Source organism: Adiantum capillus-veneris, chromosome 7, assembly GCF_014529385.1.
Source record: "Adiantum capillus-veneris isolate H3 chromosome 7, ASM1452938v2, whole genome shotgun sequence".
NCBI classification, from domain to species: Eukaryota; Viridiplantae; Streptophyta; class Polypodiopsida; order Polypodiales; family Pteridaceae; genus Adiantum; species Adiantum capillus-veneris.
The window spans coordinates 102,032,303-102,058,229 of record NC_140937.1 but is presented as its reverse complement, the minus strand read 5'-3'; the positions used below and the strand labels follow the sequence as shown (position 1 = coordinate 102,058,229).

The window sequence follows — 25,927 nt, the reverse complement described above, 5'->3', positions numbered from 1 at the left end:
GTCCACTAGAGCAGCAATATGATTTCGAGCATTTAACATTAAGGCACTCACCACCTTAGAAACTCGAACACAACGTGCTGCTTGCTTGCCTTTGTCTGGGACAGGAGGTTGGTTGTGAATAGGTTCTAAAATTGTGGTCTCCATGTGTCACAAAACGGGAGCGTACACTTGCGGGAAAGCATCTGCCCTCCCGCGAAAGTTCCTGCTTTTCGTAAAAAGCTTCATTGAACCCATCTTTATTCTTGTGCTTGAGTTCTTACGCGTATTTTCTTACTCAGTTTGGATTTCCTCCTTAGCCTACGGAATGCCCCCTTTCTGATGCACCCGTCACCCATCATGTGACGCATCAGGGGCACTCGTAACCCGGCTCTTTCCACCGAACTTACGGAAACTCCTTCGCGATGTTTACCGTCACCCATCAAGTGACACATCAAAGTTGTCCGTTCTTGATGGCACTTCTTGTGGCTACAATCTTTTAACAGTTCTTAGTGTACACAATAAAATATCCTAGAAAAAGAAATTAATCATTAAAAAAATAAGAGAATAGGCCAATTAGCAACATCCCTCTAGCTTCTAAACAGTTGACCTCAACTGTAGTGCTTGGACATATACCTCCAGTATCTCGGGATAAGCTGCTAATTCCTCCTGCGTCATCCACTGAGCATCTAGATTCGAATAGTTCTTAAACTTAATCAAATACTTCCGTGTTATTTTTCCGGACTTGAGAGGCCGCTCCTGATGACTTACTATCTGCTCCTGAAGAAATACTTTGAAGTATTTCTTCTGTTTCCTCAACCTCAGGAGGTTCCTCGACACTAGGCTGGCTCGGAGGCGGTCCCACATACAGCTGGAGTAAACTGACATGGAAAGCATTATGGATCCTCCAATTAGGCGGTAGCTCTAATCGGAAGGTGACATCATTCACTTGCTCAGTGATCTTAAACGGCCCATAATAACGGGTAGAAAGTTTTACCACCTTCCCCTTATGAGACGCTTGTTTCTTAAGTCTTGCCTTCTCAAACTTGAGTAAGACTAACCGTCCGACTGTTAAGTCTAGATTCCTCCTGTGCTTGTCTGCAGCTTTCTTATGCTTTTCCTGAGAGCGTAGAATAGCTCTCCTAACTTGCCCGTAGGCTGTGTCCAAATCCCGGACAAATTCATCTGTTGCAAAGATCTTATCCTTAGTTAAAAGGATTAGTGGAACCAAAGGCTTACCATAGAGAATCTCAAAAGGTGCTTTCCCCGTCGATGAGTGTATGGTGTTGTTATGTTTACGCATACTCGACAAGAGGCAAATATTTCTCCCAGTCAGATTGCCGGTCTGACACATAAGATTTTAACATATCCAATACTGTGGAATTGGCTATCTCACTTTGCCCGTCCGTTTGAGAATGGTAGGTAGATGAAAAATTCAACTTCGTACCAAGATTATCCATCAAGGCACGCCAAAAATTTCCGGTCATGCGAGGATCTCGATCACTCACAATAGACTTAGGCATTCCATGATGCTTAAAGATCTGTGCCAGAAAGACCCTAGCCATATGATCTGCTTTGATTGTTTTCTTGACTGGTATAAAGTGTGCTTGCTTGCTAAACCTGTCCACAATGGTCCAAATCGCGTCATTTCCAGTCTGAGTTCTAGGGAGGTCCATGATGAAGTCTATGGCAATACTTTCCCAAGGTTCATTAGGCACAGGCAATGGTTGTAGCAACCCAGGCGTCTTATGCCGATCATGCTTCACTTTTTGGCAAACCAAGCATTCCCTGACATACTTATCAATGTCTGCTTTAAGGCTAGGCCAAAAGAAATATCTTTCCATTACTAAGGTCGTAGGGAGAATACCCCGATGACCCGCATAAGGCGAAGCGTGTGCTTCATCCATGATCTTCTTTCTTAATGGTTCCGCCACACATATGGCCTGATGGTGGTAGATATAACCGTCCCGAATGGAATAGGGAAACTCATTCTCTCCACGATGTAGCTTTCCCCAAATGGTGGAGAAGTCTGGATCATTCGGATACGAATCCGGTAGTGCTTCTAATTCTTGGTGATACACCGAAGTGATAGCGTTCACCCTTGGCCGCCTAGACAATGCGTCTGCAACCACATTCTTACTCCCAGCCGTGTGAAGGATCTGGAAGTGAAACATAGACAAAAAGTTTGCCCATCTCATCTGCTTCTCAGATAGTTTCCTTTGCGTAAGAAAATACCGCAAACTCTGGTGACCAGTCTTGATCACGAAATCCGCTCCTAGAAGATAGTGCTTCTAGTTGGATAAGGTGTGAATTACAGCCATGAGTTCCTTTTCGTAGATTGATGCATGCAACTCTGCATCCTTAAGCCGTCTGCTTTCGTAGGCCACTGCATGGCCTTCTTGGTTTAACACTGCTCCGATGCAATCGCCTGAAGCATCGCAGTGAACCTCAAATGGTTTCCTTAAGTCAGGCACTATCAAAATAGGGCCATGGCTTAGCAAGTACTTGAGCCGATCAAAAGCTCCTTGTTGTCTCGATCCCCATCTGAAAGGAATCTTCTTCTTTGTCAAATCATGAAGTGGTCTTGCTACATGAGCAAATCCTCATACAAACCTTCGATAATACGAACATAATCCCAGGAAGCTACGTACATCATGTACCGTAGCAGGAATAGGCCAATCCTCTACCACTCGGATCTTGGCAGGATCCATACTCACTTGATTGTGAGAGACTATATGGCCGAGATAGTGTATCTCTGAGAGAAAGAACTCGCTCTTCTTTGCATTCACATGCAACTCATGCTTTCGCAATTCTTGAAACACTAGGTCCAAGTGCTTCCGATGTTCCTCTTCTGTCTTAGAGAAGATGAGTATGTCGTCAAAGAATACTCCCGTAAAAGCTCGATACTTGTTGAAAATGCGGTCCATCATGCGATTGAACGTCGCAGGAGCATTGGTCAAGCCGAAAGGCATTACCAAGAATTCATATAGTCCAAAGGTTGTGCGGAAAGCAGTCTTATGGACATCCTCAGGGGCGATCCGTATCTAATGATACCCACTCTTTAAGTCTATGCGACTAAAGACACTTGCACCCTGCAACTTATCAAGTATATCATCAATCCGAGAGATCGGAAAGCGATTCTTAACCGTGATCTTGTTTAAAGACCTATAGTCTATGCACATTCAAAACGTGCCATCTTTCTTCTGCACGAGTAGAACTGGAGAGCAGTAGGGTGAAGCACTTGGCCGTACTAACCCTTTCTTTAGAAGCTCGTTGACTTGCTTGAAAATTTCCTCTTGCTGAGCAAGACTCACCCGATGAGGGGGTTGATTGGGAGGCGAGCTACCCGGTATGAGATCTATGCGGTGATCTTCCGGGCGTACCGGAGGTAGTTCATCAGGGAGTGTTTCCGTGAATTAATCTTTGTACTTTTCAATAAATTGAAAACGCTTAATTTCCAGACTAGAGAGTGAATCCCCACTAGTTTTATCCTTCTCACGTGCAAAAATCAAGTAAGCAGAAACACACTTCTTCATTTCTTTCTTAATGGAGATATGACTTACAATTGGGAACTGCCAATCTCCTACATCAGCATGAATCTTTATTTTCTTACCCCCATGATCAAAAGTGAGGGTCTTTTCCACATAATCGGGGACAGGTGTCATGTGGAAATGCCATGGCATACCCAAGATGATATCACATCCCTCAATGGGTGCCATCAAAAATGATTCGCGGTCCTTGTACTCGCCAAACCGAAGATTGAGCTGTCCTTGCACGGGAGTTGCATTGGTTGTCAACCCCTCGAATACCGATCCGGATGTAACCGGTGTGCCAAGCTGAGCCGGTGTGAGGCACAAACGTTCCGCAGTATCCAGGGAGATGAAGTTATCCGTGGATCCTGGATCATAAAGAATCAGTACTCGCTGTTGTTCAAAGACCCCCAGCCCTTCAGAAGTTGACGCTTCCCTTTCTCCGTTTCTGTGTTTCCTTGAACATCTGGAATTGAGTTCGAGCTTGGTGGAGCGGGTTCCTTCCTTGCTTTATCTTGCCTCGTAGGGGCGTGTTCTTGCCGTTGCTGCGTTAGCGGGCAATCCGGTTTCATATGTCCTTTCTCGCCACAGTAGAAGCATCTTCCTTCCTCTCTGAAGGTTTGAAGTTGAGTAGGAGAAAGATACTTAGTTCGCTTGCCATTGCCCTCTAGCTTCTTAGAATGATCATAGTCCCTAGATGGAGAATGTTTTCTTCCTTGGCCCCCTTGGTCATCGTAGACCCCTCTTTGTCTCGCACGATAAGTGCTATGCTCCATTTTTCTGGGCGTCCCAGTTGAGTGCAAATCCTCAGCAATGATTGCTGACTCCATCATCCTCTGAAGAGTGTCATGCGGATACACTTTCATACTCTTTCGAAGCTGCGGTTGGAGACCCGCTTCGAATTTTCCTTTCTTTTCCTCGTCGGCAATCTTCATGAAGGGAGTGACCTTCAGAAGAACCGACCAATACTGGTCCACATAGGTCGTTACTCTCTCATGTTCCTTCTGGGCGAGCCAGTCCCATTCCTTCCGTATGTCCTGCTCGAAGTCGGGCGGAAGAAACTGTTCATAAAATTCAGATTTGAATCTCTCCCAAGTTTTGGCCTGAGAACCTTCCAGAATCTTGGCTAACCACCACTTACTGGCCGTTTCCTTGAGGTGCATCCCCACATGGCGCAATTTGGATCTTTCTGTGAAGTGCCCATTGGTAAAGGCGACTTCAAACTGTCTGATGAAGGACAGTGCTTTGGAGATATCTCTCCGTCCGTTGTAGGTTTCGAACTTGATGTCCTTGTCGCCCGATTTGAAGACTCTCATGCGATGTTGAGACTTGCGACCGTGCTTCTTGAATCGAGGCTTATCTTTAGGTTGATGTAGGGTAGTAGTAGTAGCAGTTTCCTTCTTCTGGCGAGAAGATTGAGAAGTAGAAGTATAATCAGGAGAGTAAGATGGAGATGAGATAGAGTTGTCCTTGCTCTCGTCTAGCAAAGAGAGCGCTTTTTCCTGGCCTTTCCTTGGAGTAGGCAGTTCATTCCGATCCGAAGATCCTTTGTGCACCTCGGCACGTTCTTCTTCTCTTTCCTCCTGTGGTCTCACGCCAACAGTGTGGTCTGGATGCCCGGCTGCATCGGTTCCATTCGTTCTCTTCATTCCGTCCAAGAGCTTTTGGACATCTGGCAATAGTAAGACTTGTTGCAAATCCGCAAGCTGAGCTCGCACTTGTTGAAGCTCCTCTTCGACGCTTCTCCCTTGGCTCGACATGGTTCTTCCCGTTCTTCCCGGAATCGTCCTTCTTTGCAGAGAAAGAGAGGAGTCCGAGCTCTGATACCACTGTCAAAAAACGGGAGCGTACACGAGCACTTAGAAATCTGAAAAATAAAATACTTTGCAAATATGAGAGAAGGGAGAAGATCGACACAGTATTGGGGACCAGAAGATGGGCTGGTCCCCCCCCCCCCGTCAAGAGTATTCTTTATTCAGGGAGAGTTCATATACAAGCACGAGAACCCGAGGAAACCCCTCCGTTCTGTAATCTTAGACACAAAGGTCGTTCTTTCCCGTAAAGGGCTTGGGCACAAGGCTGTTCTTCCCCGCAAGGGACTTAGGCGCGAAGCCGTACTTTCCCGCAAGGGACTTAGGCGTGAAGCCGTACTTTCCCGTAAGGGACTTAGGCGTGAAGCCGTACTTCCCATGAGTGACTTTCCCGTAAGAAGGGAGATTCCTGCAAAACAAACCACACAAAGCAACAACTCGCAATGCGTATCAACAAATTATACCTGTCGCTCCTTGCTCGAAAAAGTGACCTCCGTACTCAATCGTCACACGAACACTTGCAGATTTCCGTCACCAGCACTTGCTCCAGAATCCTCAGCGCTAACTCCTTCTGCTACTCCTGGCGTGTGTAAAACTGGAACGCTAACTGCCCTTTTATAGGCCCTTGCACCCAACGGGAATAGGAGCCGTAAAGCAAAAGCCTGGTGCCCCTAGCGAGAGGAGAGAGAGAGATCGCTAAATTCAGCCAGCCTTGCGTAGGCTTTTTTTGTAGAGTTTTAACGTAGGATTTTTAGAGCATTGCTTTTTTTATTATAAGAGGGCTGGTCACTTAAAAGTGACCGGCCACTTTATAAAATAAAGTGTGAACCTATTCAAACTTTAAAAACTACTCAATGAGTTAGAAACAATGCGACACAAACACATTCCAGGCATCTCGTGGGAAAGCATCTGCCCTCCCGCGAAAGTTCCTGCTTTTCATAAAAAGCTTCATTGAACCCATCTTTATTCTTGTGCTTGCGTTCTTACGCGTATTTTCTTACTCAGTTCGGATTTCCTCCTTAGCCTACGGAATGTCCCCCTTTCTGATGCACCCGTCACCCATCATGTGACGCATGAGGGACACTCGTAACCCGGCTCTTTCCACCGAACTTACGGAAACTCCTTCGCGATGTTTATCATCACCCATCAAGTGACACATCAGAGTTGTTCGTTCTTGATGGCACTTCTTGTAGCTACAATCTTTTAAGAGTTCTTAGTGTACACAATAAAATATCCTAGAAAAAGAAATTAATCATTAAAAAAAATAAGAGAATAGGCCAATTAGCAACACCATGTGAGAATTCTGGCGAGGATTTGAAGGGTTTGGCTTCTTGGGACACTCATATCACCTGTGCTGTCCATTGCAAATTGTGCATAATCCTGGACAGTTGAAGTGGGAGGTTGAAGGAGCCGATGAAGAGGCTTCCTGCCCAGAAGAAGTATCCTGCCGAAAATCACGACGACCATTCCTTCTCTGATTGAGACGATGAGACGATTGTGTCGTCGATTCTGATTATTTGCAGAAGATGAGGCTCTGGAAGTGGCTGCTTGTCCAAAAGATTGGGGTCGAAAAGAATTTTGTCTTTTGTTAAGAAAAGAAGCACCGACAAAGTGGCTAAAGTTTAAGAGACCCTTTATCTCTTCGTGGCTCACTCAAGAATATGTACGGGACGTGATTACTGACCGGAACCATCTTCGGATGGTCAAGGCAAAACCTTTGGATACTTACTGTGAGAGATTTTGGTATGTTTTCTTACCTGCTTCATCCTTTAAGAAGATCAATTTCAAGCAGCAAATCGAGCGGTTTTGCTATAGACTTCCCAAAGAGATTCAAGACTACTCTCTTGAGCACAAGTCCGAGTCCCTACAACAATTAATGGGACATGCTAAGCGGGGATTTGCTATACATTCAGGTAACTTGACTTACCCACCAAATGAACCTTCAACAAGTCAGAACAGAAACAGACGACAGAGAGATACACGATCTCGACTACCGGAAGAATAAAGAGACGAATATTTCAAAGCTAAAAAGTGTTTTGAATGTGGGGAATAAGGACACATCTCTGCATCGTGGCCTAAAAAGGCACAAGAATGAGAATGGCCGACAGATAGAACGGAGAGAGGAGATACTCATTCCAGAACAGATATTAGATAGAAAATTATGGATGAACTAGCATTATTTTCCTTTATGAATTTATGAATGAAATAGGACCTTTTTTAACATGATTTTGATTTAAGTATGAAACCAATGTTTTATGGAAGATCCTGTTCGAGAATGAGATGATTTTGGAGCAATAAAACTCCCGAATGACCTGATAACGAATCATGAATTTTGAATCATGAATTATTCAATGGAATTGTCGTGAGCGCATCAAGAGTTCCTGCGGGATGAGATGCACACAGCCAGAACTGAATGATTGAACCACTTTGTTCAGTATGAACTCAGTGTGTGATTGATGGATTGGGATCCTCGGAAATGATTACTCGCACCTTTAGTACGGATGGAATGATTGACGAAATGACTGCAGCATTTCGGTCCCGAGAAATCTATGGACATGATCGCAATATAGGATTAGTTAATCCGACATCATTGAGATCTGGGATGGATCTAGATGCGATTATTAAATATGTTGCGTCCTAGATCGGAACGAAATCCATGGACATGATTGCAATATAGGATTAGCTAATCCGAAATCAATGAGGTCCGGTGCAGATCTAGATGTGATTGCTAAAGACGTTGCCAAGAATCATGGTCCTAAACTCTATGTAATATGATTTGAATGTGATGTGATGTGATGTGATTGTCGTCTTTGTACAAGTGTTGGATTTGTGTCAGCTAGTGCGTGCGTGCGTGCGTGCGTCAGTGTCTACTGAACTGGTTTATGGCTTATGTCTGATTTTGCAGGCGTAATCGAGGGCAATTACAATTCTTTCAAGGGGGGTATATGTCACAAAATGATGACATGGCAGTAGTACGGATTTCCGCAATGTGCGTTGGCATGTTGACGTGGCTACTGTACGGAATTCCGCAAATTGCGCTGCTTGCTTTTTATGACAGATTTTAGATCAGATGCTTTTGCGACTATTTGCTTTTGAGTTTAGAAGCTTTTAAGGCTCTGCTTTTGGGACATCCTTGTAAGAATAAATATCCCCAAGGGACCTCACTCTTCAGAGCATCTGGACGCAGAGTCTGAGAGCAAAGGTCCCCTCAGGTATTGTACTTTGCTCGAGCATTAATATAAAAATAAATACAGATAGGGACGCTAGCTATTGGGGCCGTTACCTCTGGCACGAAACTACGCCGGGCCGTGTCGAGTACATTGAACTGTGACTTGAATTAAGGGATTCTCTTGTGTGTCGTGTCGGATTCCCAACTTGGGGTGTCTAAGTCTGTTAGCGAATGAGAGTGCGGTAGAGATGTGTAGAGAGAGAGAGAGAGAGAGAGAGAGAAGAGGAGAACGACACACGAGGGGGTCCCAACCAACCCTCTCAAGGGCCCCCCATACCGTTGCCGATGTGGTATTTGCTTTTTGACCGCTCAACCAAGTCCCTCAAAGTAATCTTCTAAAACAAGAACACTGGCAAATAAGTATCCCAAAACCTTTGGTAGTAGTCATCCACTGTGTCTTTCTTAGTCATCGTCAGATATGATGCCAAGCCGTGATGACATCTCCTTCATATTCTTCTGAAATCCAAATTGACGTGAAAATTCTCTTGAATTTTATCCACGTCGTAGGTGCTTCTCTGTGTAACAACGGAGTGGATCACCAAGTATGTGCATTTCCTTTCAAGTAAGATGCCGCCCTTCGCATCTTAAAGCGTTCCGAGAACCGACCTCCTCAAAACGTGACAGGCTGTATAGACTCAAGGACTCGATGGATATCCTGATAGCCTGAAAACGTGTCAAATTTGACGGCCTGATCCCCTTCCTTGAACTCCTTGGTCTTCTTGCTCATTTGTTCACTGTCAGAAGAGGACAAGCTCTCTTCCCCCGAACTTCTAGATGGCCTCCCATGCCATCTAGACCTTTTCAGAAATCTACTCTTCTGGCTTTTTCTCCGTTTCTTCCATCTTTTCTCATCATCGCTAGAACTAGAGACGAAGAATTGTCGAAACTCTCTTAAGACGAAGTAAAATCTGGGTCATCCTCGATTCGAGCATGCTCCTTGGATCTACCTGCCATCTCTAAAGTCGACTTCCAGCCCAAATAATCGGGAAAATCCACCAATTTTCACTTCTTCCGAGAGTGCTTCAAGCCTTTCGTTATCTATTTCAATTTCTTATCAAGAGCTATGTCCAACTCTTTCTGCGAGTACAGCTTCCACTTTTTTGCACTCCGCTTGTCTCTCAGCTTGCTTCTAGACCTGAAACGAGAATCGATGGCCTCACGCCATCTCAATGAAATCTCATCAATCGGGTGATTCTTCAAGCGTTTCACAAATTTTGGGTCCCTGAAATACTTGATCAATCTTTTCACACACATGTCAACTGCAAGTTGACGTTTGTACTCCGCTCTGGCAAACTCCCCCGCCGAAAATTTTGTCCATTGCTACCATTTGGATCTTCTTTCCCCGCTGATTTTTCCAAGCCAAGGGTGCCTCCCCACTCTTGGGTTCTTTATGGCTTATGCCCTTTAAGACAGAGCGATGAAGACAAGAGTACGTCCGATACGCGATGGACTAAGGGTGAGAGTGGCTAGTAAGCTCAAGGTTGGGACACGAAGATTCTTTGATTATAAAAAAATATGATTGCTTTGTGTGCTCTTGAAGGAATGGTATGCTTTCGTGAAAGCACGCGCCCGAAGCTTTAATACCACTGTTACAGGCTTGGACACTCCAAGAATGAACAGAAACTGTAAAATCACTGAACTTTACGTGAGAGAGAGAGAGAGAGAGAGAGAGAGAGAGAGAGAGAGAGAGGCACAGTTCCACACCCAGAAATTTTCCTCAATGTTCAAGCTTTGGGATTTTTAGGGTGGGCCTCTCGGCCGGTGCTAAGAAGTTCTTTACATTGGTTGGTTCAGCTCAGCCATTTCTCTTCTAGATGGGCATGCCACATCATCACTTTGTGACAGGGTGCTCCGACTTCCGATGCCAAGGACAGTTATTCACGCAAGCAATGCTATATTTATAAGGGGAGCAAACACAGAGCAGAACCCAAATGCAAGAATAAAAGTTCAAGCAAGAACAGCGATAAGCGAGATGTAATATGTCACAATATTGAATTGTCAACTACTAATACCATAAAGATTCAGAATAAAATTGAAATTTACAGGCTTAGCCACGAGAGCGAACCACCTTGAAAAGGATTGATGGGGCTCCTATGCAAACAAAGAAAAAGCATATCTTGCAATCACTAAGAAGTTGCACAGTTACTCGGATGAGATTCAAGCATACTCATCAGCTTCAGCACTTTAAACGCCTGCACAAATGCTCAAATGGACATTGTGTGCAAAGATGCAACAAATTCTTACTCACTGGGGCGGGTCACTGATGGTGCCTTGGATCGAACTCGGCGGAGAAGAGTCTGCAGAGCCATGTTACGGTGCAGCTTGAATGCTTAACGCTGAAGCATGCAATTGCCTTTGGCGGGTTCACACGGGGGGCTGTGTAGGGGAAGGGAGTGTATTGCCATGTGCTTTTTTGGCCTGCCCAAAGGGCAAGGCTATAGCGTTGCCTTCTCTTTCTGCCGACTAAAATAGGAAAAAGGTTGAGTTATATTTTTAAGCATTTTTTGATAAGTCAAAAATGTTGATTGGTTGAAATAAGATAGTGGGTACTCATTGAAATGAATTGTGTAAATCTAATGATGGACATGTCTTGAGTTTTGAAATATGAAATGAACTCTAATATATCAAGGAAAAGATTTTGGGTTGCCCAATGCCTTTGGAAGCATGAAACGTTGACAGCCTTACATGTTAAATGATAAAGCTTTAGAGGCTCCACAAATCCCAAGAGTCACCTTTTCATTTTGAAATTTGAGAAGTTCTTTATTCACCTTTTCATTTTGAGAATTTAGTTCACCCCTTGAAACTTGAGATAATAAACTAAAGTTGTCATTTTTGTTAGTTAAAACTTTATGAAAAGAATTTATCATTTAGGGCTTTAACCTTTAAAGATTTTTTATTTTCATTTTTAGAGATTTTAAAGCTAAGTTTAGAACTTAAAGATGTAGAACTTTTAAAGTAAGGTCTCCAATGATCCAATGAGGACCTAGAGTTTTTTTTTTATTAGAAGGTAAAACTTTGAATTAAAGAAAGTGAAAATGTTACATGGATCCACAAGTAGGGGGGGGTCACCCAAAGATGCTAGAATTTTAGAACTTAGAACTTTAAAGCTTTTAAAGTGGGATTTACAACTTAAGGATCTACAGTTTGAAATTTGTAAAAAGGGCTCTAGAGCTTAAAAATGTAGAATTTTTAAAGTGGGGTGTAGAGCATAGGGATCTAAAGTTTAGGGTATAGAGCTCAAGGGTGCTTTTTTAATTTAATTCTCTGTGCTTATGGTTTTTTTCAAAAAGCTTAGAGATGTAGTGATTTTAAAGTGGATCTAGCTTCAGATCAAGGCCTATTTTTTGTCAAGGGCTATTTTGCCTATCAAAACAATCTCAAAATTGCCTATCATTTTTTGTATTTATATCTTTAAGTTAACGTTATATATGACAAATTATATAATTTGATTGCATTACACAAAGCATGAAAGGGGGCTTGAAAAATTGCATGTCAAAAAGAAATTTTTATCATGCCTGGCAGGCCTGGTGATTTTATCACTTGTTTATCGAACGAATCGCGGTCTACCCCCATGATATCCCCTTTTTGTTAATGAAAAAAGAGAGATTATTTTTTTTTAATGCACAATTTTTTGATTGGTTGAAAGATTGTCATTATGAAGACAACCCAATTATTCACATTTGCGGAAAGGATACTGAATTCCCACCAAAAATTCACACTTCCTGAAATTACCAGATTGTGCTGCCCCGACTTTACAAGGAGAGAGAGTTGTGTCCACATGAAGTTCTCATTACAATCATTGTGTGTGCTAGGTCTCCCTCTTGAGTCTTCTGCATAGCCACCTATCCCTTTTCTACATAGCCTCACACAGAAATAGGAAGTAAGAGGAAGGAACAACTATGATGGGGCGGGGGGGGGAGGGGGTTCAAGGCCCGAATTGGCAGGATTTCAAGAAGGCGCTTCAAGAGGAATACTTCCTTGAGGATTCACAAAGAGCAATCAGGCAAAGCTTTATGAAGTGGGTGCAGAAGAAGAACAAAAATCTATCTGCACGAGAGTTATTACGAGAATTTGAGAAGAAATTCGAGCAACTGTCCTCGACAGAGCAACGTTCAATGAGGGATCAGAAGGTTGAACTGTTCATTCAAGCTGCTGATCCATGACTTCAGAAGAGTCTAGTGCAGGTGCTGGAGGATTCAACAGGAGAATTTGGTTTAACATCCGATTGGAAGGTAGTCACTGAAGCAGTCAACACGATCGTGAAACGACAGATGAAAGTCGATAAGCTGATCATGACTGACATCATGGATGTTGCGGAAGAGGAACCTAAGGAGAAAACAACCTCAGCAATACCCAGAGTGGAGAAGCCAGTTCTTGACGAATTGGTGAAAGGTATTCAAAAATTAAATTTGAATTTTAAAGCTGTAAAATTTGAAGGGCTAGCTGCAAAGGGATCTACTTCTGAGCCTAGACAGCAACCACTACGCAAAGGTTGGGACCGATGCATGTAGTGTGATAGTGAAGATCACAAATACGTTAAAGAATGTGATGAATTTGATGAAGCTTACAAAAGGAACGTGGTTTTTTGGAAGGACAAGAAGATTCACATTAGGGCAACAGGTGAGATGCTCCACCTGAACTTCGGTAGAGGCGGCATGAAAAAGATAGTTGAAGAGATTCAGCATAATATTGCTCTTGTGGAAGGAGCTACATATGGGCTGCAAGTCTGCGGAAAGGGTGATGATGATGGTACAGGTGCCAAGGGTCAATTGTGGCCTTATGCTTTGAAGACAGCAGAAACAGGGTAGGTAACTTATGGGAAGCTGCGGCACGTAGGGAATTCAATTCGAGAAACCACAGGGTGGACTGATCCAGTGGATTCCCTCTCGGTGTATGCATTCATTGCGAAGTCTCAAGCTAATGAGGCTATGGGGGAGGAAAAGCGAAAAAGAGATGAAGAAGTTCCTGGGACATCGAAAAGGACAACGAGATTCAATAGCAAGCAAGATGAAGGTCCTACTCCTAAGCCCGCTCCTGAAGTGCTGTTGGAGGATGCACCCAAGGACAAAAAGCAAGGTAAACCCAGGGGACCCTCACATAAGCTAAAATCTGACATTGAATTAGCTACAGATTTAAAGAAAGTTTTTGAAGAGCGTATTCTGAATAGCAAAGTGGAGCTCACATTGGGTGATATTTTGGGCATTGCCAAACGTGAGTTTCACGAGGAGATAATTGATATCATCAAAAGAAAGCGGCAGATACCAAGTGAACAGGAGCCGGAGTCAGTGAAGAGCCAGGCGGTTCGCCACATTGAAGTAATTTTGGACGACTATGAAGAGTATTTGGTGAATCTTGAAGAAGAAGAAGAGTCGAGGTCTGTGGTGGTGTCAAATCCAACCGTACCAGAGGTAAGGCATGTTCATCTCGATGAAGATGAAGACAGTGAAAGTATACCAAGGAGTCACTTTTCAAGAACTCATTGGGCAAGGCCAAAAACCAAAACTGTTGTGAAGCTTGGTGACATTGAAGAATTGGTCTTAGCACTCATAGATCATGGATCGGAGATCAATTTGATGGCTAAAAGCTTGCACAAGAAGGGGAAATGGCCTATTCATGTGGACCATGGTTGGCGGATTCGAGCTGCCAAAATGCTTCCAGGTGACCTCTATGGTGCATGTGCCAATGTTAAGGTAACTGTAGGGGATGTCTGTGATGAGCAAAATTTCTTTATACAGGAACATTCCTCTTATCCATTAATTTTGGGGCAACCCTACATTACGGCTATGCGAATGGAAACCAAAGTGCTGAATGATGGCTCGGCCTATGCCAGGGTTCGAAGCCGAGATGGTAAGAAAGCATTGCAATTCTTGACTGTATGTGTTGACCATGCCAGGAACAAGGATAGTCTATGTGATCATCCAATGCCAAAGATACGCAAGGAGTTTAGAGAACACATGTTTGCACAGGATTTTCTTGGAGTGCCATTATAAAGTGGGACTATGGTGGTACAAGTGAGGAGAAGTTCTCACAAAGAGAAGCTTTCTCTTCGGGGTTTTTGGGGTTAACATCTGAAGGTTCAGTATCTTTCAAAAAATTTAATGATTTGCCAAAGTGGGCAAAACAGTATGTTTCAGGTATCCAAAGTGAATTGCAGGGTTGTGATGTGCTTGAATCAGATGATGTGATTTCAGGAATCTTTGAAGAGGTATCTTATGTAGATACTATGTCAGAGCTTGAGGAGATCAGGCAAAACAGGTTACAAAGCGAAACTGAAGTGGTTAAGGTCCATTCAATGGACATGTATGATGAGTTAAGTATATATGAAGCACTTATGCATATTGAGGATGATTCAGGTGAAGCAGTTGAAGCACATGTAAAGACAAAATACAAGACTATTGCAAAGAAAGTGAGGCTAGTGGCTACACCGCTGCCAGAAGGAAGTGATGGGATGATCAAGGAGGCTTCTCGAAAGCCTATACTCAGGAACCCAAAGAACATAGGACATAAGTTTACTAAGGAGACATTGCAGCAGCTGAAGCTTGGAGAAGACGGTTTCCTCAACAAAGAGGAGATCAAATGTTTTCAAGGTATGTTCAAAAAACATGGTAAAGCTTTCGCTTTTGAGCCAAGTGAGATTGGGTGTGTGGATCCAAGTGTGGTTTCACCTATGGTTATTTTCACTGTTCCACACATGCCATGGAGCTTGCGTCGTATTCCAATTCCTAAAGCTCACTTGCCAAAGCTTATCAATTTGCTTAATGAAAAGATTCAAATGGGAATTTTGGAGCTGTCATGTGCTCCGTATTCTAATCGATGGTTTACTGTTCCGAAGAAAAATGGTACATTTAGGTTCATTCAGGATATGCAACCGGTTAATAAGGTAACAATCCGCAATGTGGGTACTGGCCCAATTGTGGATGAATTTGCTAAGGCCTTTGCAGGTAGATCTATTTAATCCATGGGTAATCTTTATTTAGGATATGATCAATTCCAGTTAGCTTTGGAGAGCAGGGATCTTACTACAATGCGTACTCCTCTTGGTTTGGTAAGGATGTGCACTCTGCCATAGGGTGCTACTAATTTAGTAGCTCATATGATGAACGGCATGAATAAGGTATTAAGGGACTTTATCCCACAAGTTACTATGCCTTTCATTGATGATCTACCAATTAAGGGCTGTGAAGAAGGCTCAAAAGATGAAACAAAAGACCAGAGGGGGTGTCGAAAGTTTGTTGCTCAGCATATTGCTGACTGTGATGCTATATTATCGAGGCTTGAAGAAGTTAACTTAACACTTTCAGGTCAAAAATCAACTTTTGGTGCTGAGGAGGTCTTAATTGTGGGACATCTGTGCAGTTCTAAAGGAAGAAGGCCAAGTCCAGCAAAAGTCGAAGCAATCCAAAAGATGAAGGAAACATGTTCTTCAGTTACTGAGGTTCATCGATTCTTGGGTGCGTGTGTGTTCTATCATATTTGGCTGCCATACTTTGCTCATGTTGCAGAGGTGCTGTATCAATTGCTACGAAAAGGTAAAAGGTTTGTTTGGGAAGAAGTTCACACACAAGCTATCGAAAAATTAAAGAAGATGCTTCTTAAGGCTCCGACCTTGAGGAAAGTTGATTATAAATGCGACAGGCCAGTTATTTTAACGGTTGACACTAGCCCAACAGGTATTGGATGGGCTATAGGTCAAGATGATGTTGAAGGACACAGGCATGCAGTGAGATTTAGATCCAAGGTGCTTAATGCTTGTCAACGAGATTATCCACAGGTTAAGAGGGAACTTTGGGGCATTGCTATTGCTTTAAGACCGATAAAGAATACTTTATTGGAGCTTCTGTTGTGGTAGAGACAGATTGCTTGCCACTGATAGGGATGATTGCAAACTGCTCTACTCCGGACATTGCCATGCTACGATGGATAGCCTATATTAAGTCTCTTAACCCTGAATTTTGTCATATTGCAGGTAGAGATAATCTTGTTGCAGATATGTTATCAAGAGCCAGGTTTGAAGATGAAGAAGAGATGCTGACCACGAGTGATGATGTTGGCTTGAAGTTCTACACATCTTCTTATCTACATGCCAATTGTGGAAACATTGCTCATGTTTGTGAAGTCTTTTCTGAAGAGTTTTATGATGGAGAGTGGCTTATGATTGGCCGCTACCTAAGTACTCTCACTAGACAAGAAGGATGGAGTGATCAAGAATTCAAGAAGATCAGGAAAAAGGCCAATGGCTATTTCCTGAAACATGGACATTTATGGAAGCAACCGATGTTGGAATTAGGGTTGCAGAGAAACGCACACAGCTTGGAGAAGACGAAGGAAGCTCAAGGCACACAATAGAGAGTGTATTACTTAGTGTGCAAATGGAAAGATAGATAGCCCTAGAGTGATGGGCGTATATACAATGCTCGGGGGAAAAACCTCCTAAAGAGGGAAAAAATGCCCCGGCAGTCCTAGTGTGTTCACACACATCACTACCACATGTATATGGTAACAAATCCCCCCTGGAGTGATGCGGGTGAATGAGAGCTGGCACATGAGTAAAGGGAAGTGCCATGCCCTGAGGACATGATTAGTCCACAAAGGGGAGTAAGCCCAAAGCTTTGCAGAAAGCTTCAAGCTTCTCACGAGACAATGCCTTTGTGAAAAGATCTGCAAGGTTGTCCTGTGTTGGCACATAAGCCAAGCTGATCTCTCCTGCTGAGAGCCTCTCCCTGACATAGTGGTAATGCACCTCAATGTGCTTTGTGCGATCATGAAAAATTGGGTTCCTCACAAATGCCAATGCGCTCTGACTGTCCGTGTAGATAGTGTTGGCAGTGCCCTGTCCAACACCCAAATCAACCATAAGGCGTCTGAGCCATACACACTCAACAGTAGATGTGAAGACTGCCCTGTACTCAGCCTCACAACTTGAAGTGGCCACAATAGGTTTCTTTTTGCTCAACCATGATATACATGAACTGCCAAATATGAAACAAAAACCACTTGTGGACACTCGCGTGTCAAAACAACCAACCCAATCTGAGACCGAAAAAGCATGTAAGTCTGGCGGCAATGATCCCCCCTTGGGATAAACAAGCTATGCATAAATCTGCTGACTTGTGAGACTGCAAATTGAATATCTGGCCTTGTGTTGCATACATAAATGAGGCATCCAACAGCAGTTTGGTAAAGAGTGACATCAGCAGGATTGCCAGCATCATGTAGACTCAACTTCAAACCTGTTTCCATGGGAGTGGCAATAGGTTTGCAATCCTCAACTCCAAACTTACATAGCAATGTCTCTATGTAACTTTTCTGACACAAGGCAATACCACCATCACACTGCTTAAATTGTATACTCAAGTAATGGTGCAACAGCCCCAAATCTTTCATCTTGAAAGTAGCATTCAAATCAGCCTTAAATTCAGCAATATGTCTCTCATTTGGTCCAGTGATCAGCAAATCATTGACATAAAGAACCACAATGAGAAGTACATCACCCTCACGCTTTACATACAATGCGCATTCTGTTGGACTGTAACGAAAGCCTTGTTTGAACAAATGAGTGTCAGCTTTCTCATACCAATCACGAGGAGATTTCTTCAACCCATACAAAGCCTTCTTACATCTGCACACTTTGTCCTCTTGTCCTTTTATGACAAAACCGCGAGGCTGCGTTACATAAACTTGCTCAAATATGTCACCATTCAAGAAAGCAGTAACAATATTTGATTGATGTACATCCCAACCAAAATGAGTTGCCAATGCACATAGAAAACGCACAGTAGTCATACGACAAGTGGGAGCAAAAGTCTCTTCATACTCTATGCCTTTTTGTTGTGCATAACCCTTTGCAACAAGTTGAGCCTTATGGCGATTGATCTCACCATCTGGCTCGCATTTCAACTTGTAAACCCACTTCGTACCAATAGCCTTTTTGCCAGGAGGCAAATCACATAAAGTCCATGTGTCATTTTCTATAAGTGCATCATATTCTGATTGCATGGCAGCCATCCAATTTTTTGAATTCTGTGCTTCATCAAAAGACAGAGGCTCCTCAACATCATGTAAGCTAGACACAGCCAAAGCATAACAATCCGATGCATAAGATGCATGGCGAGAGCCTGAACGAGTACGACTAGACAAAGGTGCATCCAATCAAACCGGAGGCTGTGCAGGTTCAGAGGGGGTGGATGTCGTGCCACTCCGCTCTCATGACAAGAAAATGAGCAAAGGAATGCCAATCAGGTATATTTGAATCCTGCATGATTGTTCAGCAGTTATAAGGGCTTGTTAACAAGCCAATTTTTAAGCTAAAAGTGTGCCAGATGACGCTCAAAGGGCCAAAAGATGTCTTGGTAAAGCTAAACAGTGAGTATGCTTGAAGTGCTCATAGCTAGGATTTTATTAATCAAAGTTGAAGTACTTGAAGGGCTCTGCGTGCCTGTCTTTACAACTCGTCAATCGGAGCTACGTATAAGAAGTTATGACAGTTTTATGTTGAACCAGTAGCAGATTTGTACGGATTGAGCACCTGCTGATAAAAGGTCAAAGATGAAAGGAATGCATGAGTCCGAAGTGCTCACTTTCAGAAGCATGTCGGTCTTTTCAATTCATCAATCGGGGTTTCGGTTGGCAAGATATGGCCAGTTTAAGTATCGTCGGGGACTGGGTTCGAACCGCCCTGGTCGCCCTGATCAGTCAAATCCATCTGGCTTAATGCAATGCGGTGCCCAATATGTATGCCAAATGTGGGCCGATCCCGAAGCATTTTTTATAATATGCCTAGCCAAGACTGGACAACTCTAAAAGCATTCACTTACACTTGCTTCTTGCAGGCATGTAGCACTATTGAAGTTTTTTACGAGATCAAAATTCACGATGATATTGTTAATCGATGGTGAATGGAGAAGATGTTGTGCTTGACGATGCTTGCCTGGCATTTATGCAAAATGTATGCCCAAATGGGGTGCTCTTGAAGTACTTGGCCACCCAAGGGCTATGGGGCCGGTATGTCATCCCTTACAGTATCTGAAGGCCGCCAATGGAAAAGCTTAGCAAGCAATGGCAAGCTTAGCCGGCATGTATGCCAAAGGTGGTGTCCTTACAATGGCTATGTCGGCCGCCCAAGAAGCTTTAAATGGAAAGCCCGCCCACTTGATGAAAAAGGGGAACCCTATTTTAATTAAGGTGGTGTGAAACAAAGGAAAAAAAAAGAAGGCATGGCGTCGTGCAGCAGAGCCGACGGCGTGGAGGGGAAAAGAAGCTCGTGATGGGCTGTGGAGGGCTTTGTGAAGCAAAAAATGGCCAGGAAGCCATGGCGCTTCTATTTGGAACCAAATCCACCGCGAACGGCCTGCTTCATAATCCGCCTGCCACATCATCAGGAGGGGGTGCCCATTAGTGACATCGCTAATGGGTAGGCCCCTTTTAGCAAGAAAAGATCATGCAAAGGTATAAAAGAAAAGGGCGGGGCTCTCCTTGAAGGACTCATGTGATTTTCTTGAGCCATCTCTCCTTCTCCTGGAGTTTTCTCTTAAGGGAAAGAAGAGCCTTGAGATCTTAAGCCTTAGCGAAGCTAATCCTTGTTAAGCTTCATCATTGGATCCCAACTGACTCTCCTTAGGGCCTTGATGTTTAAGTGCCTTAAGCAAGGCCTAAGCCTAATCTCTAAGCCAAGCTTTCAAACCTATCTCAAGCTCCTAACTCATAGCCTAATCTCACCCTTAATTAAGCTAAGCCTAATCTCTATCTCCTGAAGCCAAGCCAAGCATAAGCTCGGATCTCTTAAGCTCTTCTGCCAAGCCAAAGCTAGGCCTAAGACTAATATCATAAGTTGAGCTCTAATCCTCAATCTTAAGCCAAGCCAGGCTAAGCCGGATTCATGAAGCTTCCTTAAGCCGTGCCTAATCACAAATTCTTAACCCAAGCCTAATACTAATCTCGCTTAAGCCATAATCTTAAGCTCTCCAAGACATAATCTCCAAGCCGTTAACCCGGAATTAAGCCGGCAACCTTCAATCGAATCGGACCAACCAAGGCCATTGGAGTTGAAGACAGAAGACAGTCCAAGGCAGCTCCTACTGATCATCTTGATTAACTTCTGGATTGAGACATGTTAAACTTTATAAAGAGCATAAACATTTCCATTAACATTTGATTAAGCAGGGATGTTGTTGTTTATTAGGCTTAAGCTAAACTGTCTGTTTTGAGCTCTGTTTCCGTTAATTGTGTCTGCTGCACCTCTTTTCCCTCGCACCTCTCATAACCAGGGGCCCGGTGCCTTCCCGGCTCACCTTTCGCATAATTATCCGCTGACACTGGCTTTTCACTCATCCTTGTTGCCGACATGGATTCATTGGCATCTTCAACAAAGGCCTATCGTTGGCCATGTTCCATGCTCCACTTCTTGTTGCTCTATGTCGTTGTCAGCCTTCTGCCCTATTCTCCACCATGCTCCTATCTTTGCTTGGGTTTTGGTTATGTTTTAGTTAGCTTGCCTGCATGGCAGAGTAGTCGCAGCTAGTTGCCAATCAACAGTTGACCAAAAGGTCAACACGTTGTCAGGAGTTTTTTGGAGCAAGGAATTGCTCATATGTACATATCCATGCATGGTGCATCGACTAAAGGATTGCCCATTTTCCATAGCCAGGTGGTTACGTGGGGCCCACATGTGTATAGGTAGGACAACATGTACATAGTGCATCGATTTTCACTATTACCAGTACCAGTGTGTTTTTTCTACAATAATGAGGAGTTGGTAGCGCGTAAAACTTCTCGAGGAATCTATCCGCGGGCCGACGACATGAGGTAAGCGAGTGCGTCAGATGGCATCTAGCTGCTCCCTAATTAATGTCATGGAATATTGGTAGTTCTTTATGCAAAGTAGCACAAGGTACAAAGGAGCCATGCACTTGCAAAGGATTTGGATGGTACTCTCTCTCTCTCTCTCTCTCTCTCTCTCTGTCCCCCCCCCCCCCCCCCCCCCCCCCCCCCCCCTCTTTGTGTTGATCATGGATACACACACTATCTATGCTTGGTTGTGAATGTTCCATGCTCTTGACCTTTACTCCCTTATACAAACACAATTGTTATCTCTACTGTTTTGAGGAAGCGAAGGTCCGTGCCCACCATAGGGAAGGATGATTGTGAGTGGATGGGCATTCATCACTACAAAGATGCATGTCTATGAGTGAGGAGTTTTGCTCTCTTTGAACCTACTCACACTAAGCTTTTACAATGTAGCATGATCTCTCTCTCTCTCTCTCTCTCTCTCTCTCATGGTACCTGAGAATGTTAGAGCTCACTTAGTTATTGTTGGAGAATTGAGTGTTGCATGCTGGGAGCCTCTATGGGTAATTGCATGTATAAGACATAGAAAATAGTAAGGGAGGAAACGAGATAGACAAAATGAGGGAGATGCTAATGCTAATTGTAGTTAGTCTAGAGAATACATATGTTCATGTGTATTCGCCACTAACATTCATGGGTGGGTTCTACAGAATATGGAAGTGAATTGAGGGCAGACAATCATAGCATGGGCCGGAGAAAAAGAAATTGACACAATTACATCTATATTCATGTCGTGTGTGTGTGTGTGTGTGTGTGTGTGTGTGTGTGTGTGTGTGTGAGAGAGAGAGAGAGAGAGAGAGAGAGAGAGAGAGAGAGAGAGAGAGAGAGAGAGAGAGAGAGGTGTAAAAAGACATGTGAGAGTATCAGGGAACATAAAGCTGTCTATTACATTTGCTCGTTTCTTAGAGCTTGGTTTTGACCAAGCACCTTACATCTGTGAGAATCTACCTACTATTTTCAACACGTGATGAGCATAGAGATTTGGGAGTCTAACTTGCATGTTCTTTGGAGAGGCCAACGAATGAGTGGACTTGGGGAAGCAACAGAGGTAAATATGAAATTTTTTTGCCAGCAAAGTGAGTTATTTCTCTAAATAAAATGAATAAAATATAAACAATAAGAGAGAGAGAGAGAGAAAGATAAGTTGTACATTGTCTGCTTTATCTTTGTAACATTGTAGAGTAGTTCGCAAAAGAGCATGGCACGGACAAGGGTGGCAGCGAGAGAAATAGTCACGATGCACATGATGGACGTAAAAGTCGAGCGATTAGTGGGCCTAGACAGAGGTGTAGAGGTGTAATCAGTGTCAGAGGACCGCTTGGAGCTTCCAAGTCTAGGGCTTATCCATGCTACCAACACCATGGAGGTGTGGAGGGTGTAAGGAAAAATTTGTGCAAGCACCTAATGTTAAAAATTGGCTAGCGTGTGTGCGTGTAGGTGGAGCTTCCCATTAGAGCCGGTCATGCCGCTTTTTTTTCGGGGGGGGGGGGCTTTGTTTTCAAGTGATTACTAATAGGTAGCACTTCGCTTGCAAGCATGCGTGTGTATCGTAGAGGTAGGGCTATTGCCTACAATTAGTGAGATCATCGGTAAGATACATGTGTCGTGGAAACATGTTGACCTTTTGGTCAATTGCTGATTGATAAAACTAGTTGCGGCTACTCTGCCATGCAGGAAAGCTAATTGAAACATAACCAAAACTGTGTGAGTGTAGGTGGAGCTACTTGGTAGAGCCGATCATGCTGCTTTTTTTTTTTTTTTTTTTTTTGGGGGGGGGGAGGAGACCTTTGTTTTCAAGTGATCACTAACAGGTACACTTCGCTTGCAAGCATACATGTGTATCATAGAGGTAGGGCTACCGCCTGCGATTAGTGAGATCATGAGTTTGATAGACATGTCCTGGAAACGTTGTGAGCGGGATGAAAACACACACAACGCCTCTATAACGACCCGACACACACTCTTGGGAAGATACACACACACACACACACTATGGGGCACCACTCGGCTTACACAACACACCTGGCCGAGACAGGGAACACACCTATGGAGTGAGAGGAGAGAGACTATCCACTTGCACACTCCACACAGAGAGATACACACACACACACACACACACCCAAAAAACTCAACTCAAAAGAGGAGAATTTCTGATGTCTAGATACAAATGAGCTTGGGCCAACACCAATGGGGCAAATAGCTCACACAATATGGGTAAAATAAGCCAGATACAATCACAAACTGGAGCACAAACTTCGCTCATAGGAGAAACTTACACAGCCAAAACAGCAGAAAAAGAGGGAGGAATTTGGAAAAATGGACAGTGCCATCGCCTCCGGAACGGCCCAAAACCCCAGTCTACAATGTCAAAGTGCTCAAATCCGACATCGGATAAGCAGTTTACGACCAAAACAGACTCCAAAAACCCCAAAAACACACCTGCGACTGTTCCTCCTCTCTTCTCCACGTTTTTTCTGGTCTTCTCTCAGTTTTTTCAGTTTCCACACTTAGCTTTATTATTTGGGCACCCTTGGCCTTTTAGATGACCTCAAACGGACCCCGAACAGGCCAAAAACTGACCTCGCAGTGCATAGTTGTCACCTTTTTGCATCATCCGCACACCTGGCACTCATTTCTTTTCAATAATGCATCCCGCCACCACATGGAGTGGCCCCAAAAATTGGTCCTCATGATGACCTTTCTGCATAATTATCACAAGAAAACACCCAAGTTGTGTCTGTACTCATCCACATGCAAATATTGACCCCATTCGGCCTCCTGACGCCACTAGCTGCCATCTGACGCACTCGCTTACCTCATGTCGTCGGCCCGCGGATAGATTCCTCGAGAAGTTTTACGCACTACCAACTCCTCATTATTGTAGAAAAAACACACTGGTACTGGTAATAGTGAAAATCGATGCACTATGTACATGTTGTCCTACCTGTACACATGTGGGCCCCACGTAACCACCTGGCTATGGAAAATGGGCAATCCTTTAGTCGATGCACCATGCATGGATATGTACATATGCGCAATTCCTTGCTCCAAAAAACTCCTGACATAATTTGCCCACCCCCTAGCCTGCTAGAGCATTCATGCTCAGCAGCAGCACTAGTAGATGCTGATTCCACCTGGATCAAAAGGCCAAAGACATATCGCCTGATTCACAAGAAGCATCATAACACCACACATATATTTGTCACCAATCAACCAAAATGCACCTAAGGCATATCCAACTAACACATCCGCCATGTCTGGAGTGCCAAAAGCATAAATATTGCATGCCACATTCAACCCAACCGATAGAGACAACTCAAGTGACTCATCACCTGGCATCTTGGCTTCACCAGCCATAGCAACAACCTGCAAATCATGCACCCAAGTAGCTAAAAGCATTGTGTGAAGGTAGAGTTGTTGATATCCAAAGCACAAAAGTATCCCCGCAGCACACATATCCCTAGCATAGGCATCCACATAGCTGAGATTGGACTCATATATGCCAAACCCCTTCTCATCATCATAAGCATACTCATCATCACACATAACTTTATCCACATCATAATCATGGCTAGCACCACTATCCATAGCTTCTAGCATGGGTTCATCAGTCTCCAAGAATACAGATCCCTGCTCTAAACCACAATCATGCTCACAAATCGGTTCAATCACTGCACATACATCAAAATATGGCTTCAAAACAAGCTCCACATCCAACAAATCCACAAAATGGCTCTCAACCTTGCCCTCTTCCCTAATTTCCAAGGATCTAGTATCCACAGATACGTGCTCATCATCAATAACCTCACACTCACACCCAGAATCACAAGGTACACAAGTAGCCAATGCATCCTCTTCAAGACTTGTCAATCCTGTATCCAAAGCATTACTCACCTCTTTAGGCTCTTCCATAAACCTGTCAACGTGCAAGACCTCTTTACGCTTCACAATAGACATTGGGAAGAAACGAGAAACATCATAGGATAGGCTACTTTTCACTTGCTTAGGCTTAACTTCATCTTCCATGTCAAATCCATCTTGCACATTCATACCTGTACTGATACCATGTTCCTCAAGACGCTTAAACTTCCATTCCTTGTGCTTTGCAATGCATACCGCATCTTCAAAAGACTCGGGTGTCTTCAACTCAACCTCGAACCGCAACCAAGGTGACAAACCATCAACAAAAGAACTTTTCTTCAATGAACAAGGGGGGGTCTCATCCTTAAGAGCAACACACCAACGAGTCCATAAATCTGTAAAACCTTGTACATAGGCATCAACACCTTGACAAGAACCTTGCTTAAGAGCATTGAGCTCATTCCATACTGCATTTGCATCTTCCACAACCTAGAAACGCTCTAAAAAAGGTTCTATAAACTTGTCAAGACTCAAACCATAAGAAGAAGCCACTGCTTCTTTAGCTTCCAAATCCATGAACCAAACACGGGCCTCATCTTTCAAAAGCAATCCAAATAGCCTCAAAATCTTCTCCTCATCACACATATTGTTGCTTATCCATGCCACCTCGACTTGCT

General features: G+C 43.6%; 1 protein-coding gene across 1 annotated transcript in view; it reads right to left on the bottom strand.

Annotated features, from left to right (window-relative positions):
• ZR3 (Zim17-type zinc finger protein) overlaps positions 1–10,985 on the bottom strand; it is a 48,723-nt gene extending 37,738 nt beyond the window's left edge. The window contains exon 1 of the mRNA XM_086516334.1: positions 10,795–10,985. Within this exon, the coding sequence (XP_086372460.1) occupies positions 10,795–10,855 (61 nt within the window). The 5' untranslated portion in view covers positions 10,856–10,985. The remainder of the gene's footprint in view (positions 1–10,794) is intronic.
• Between the last annotated feature and the right edge of the window lie 14,942 nt (positions 10,986–25,927).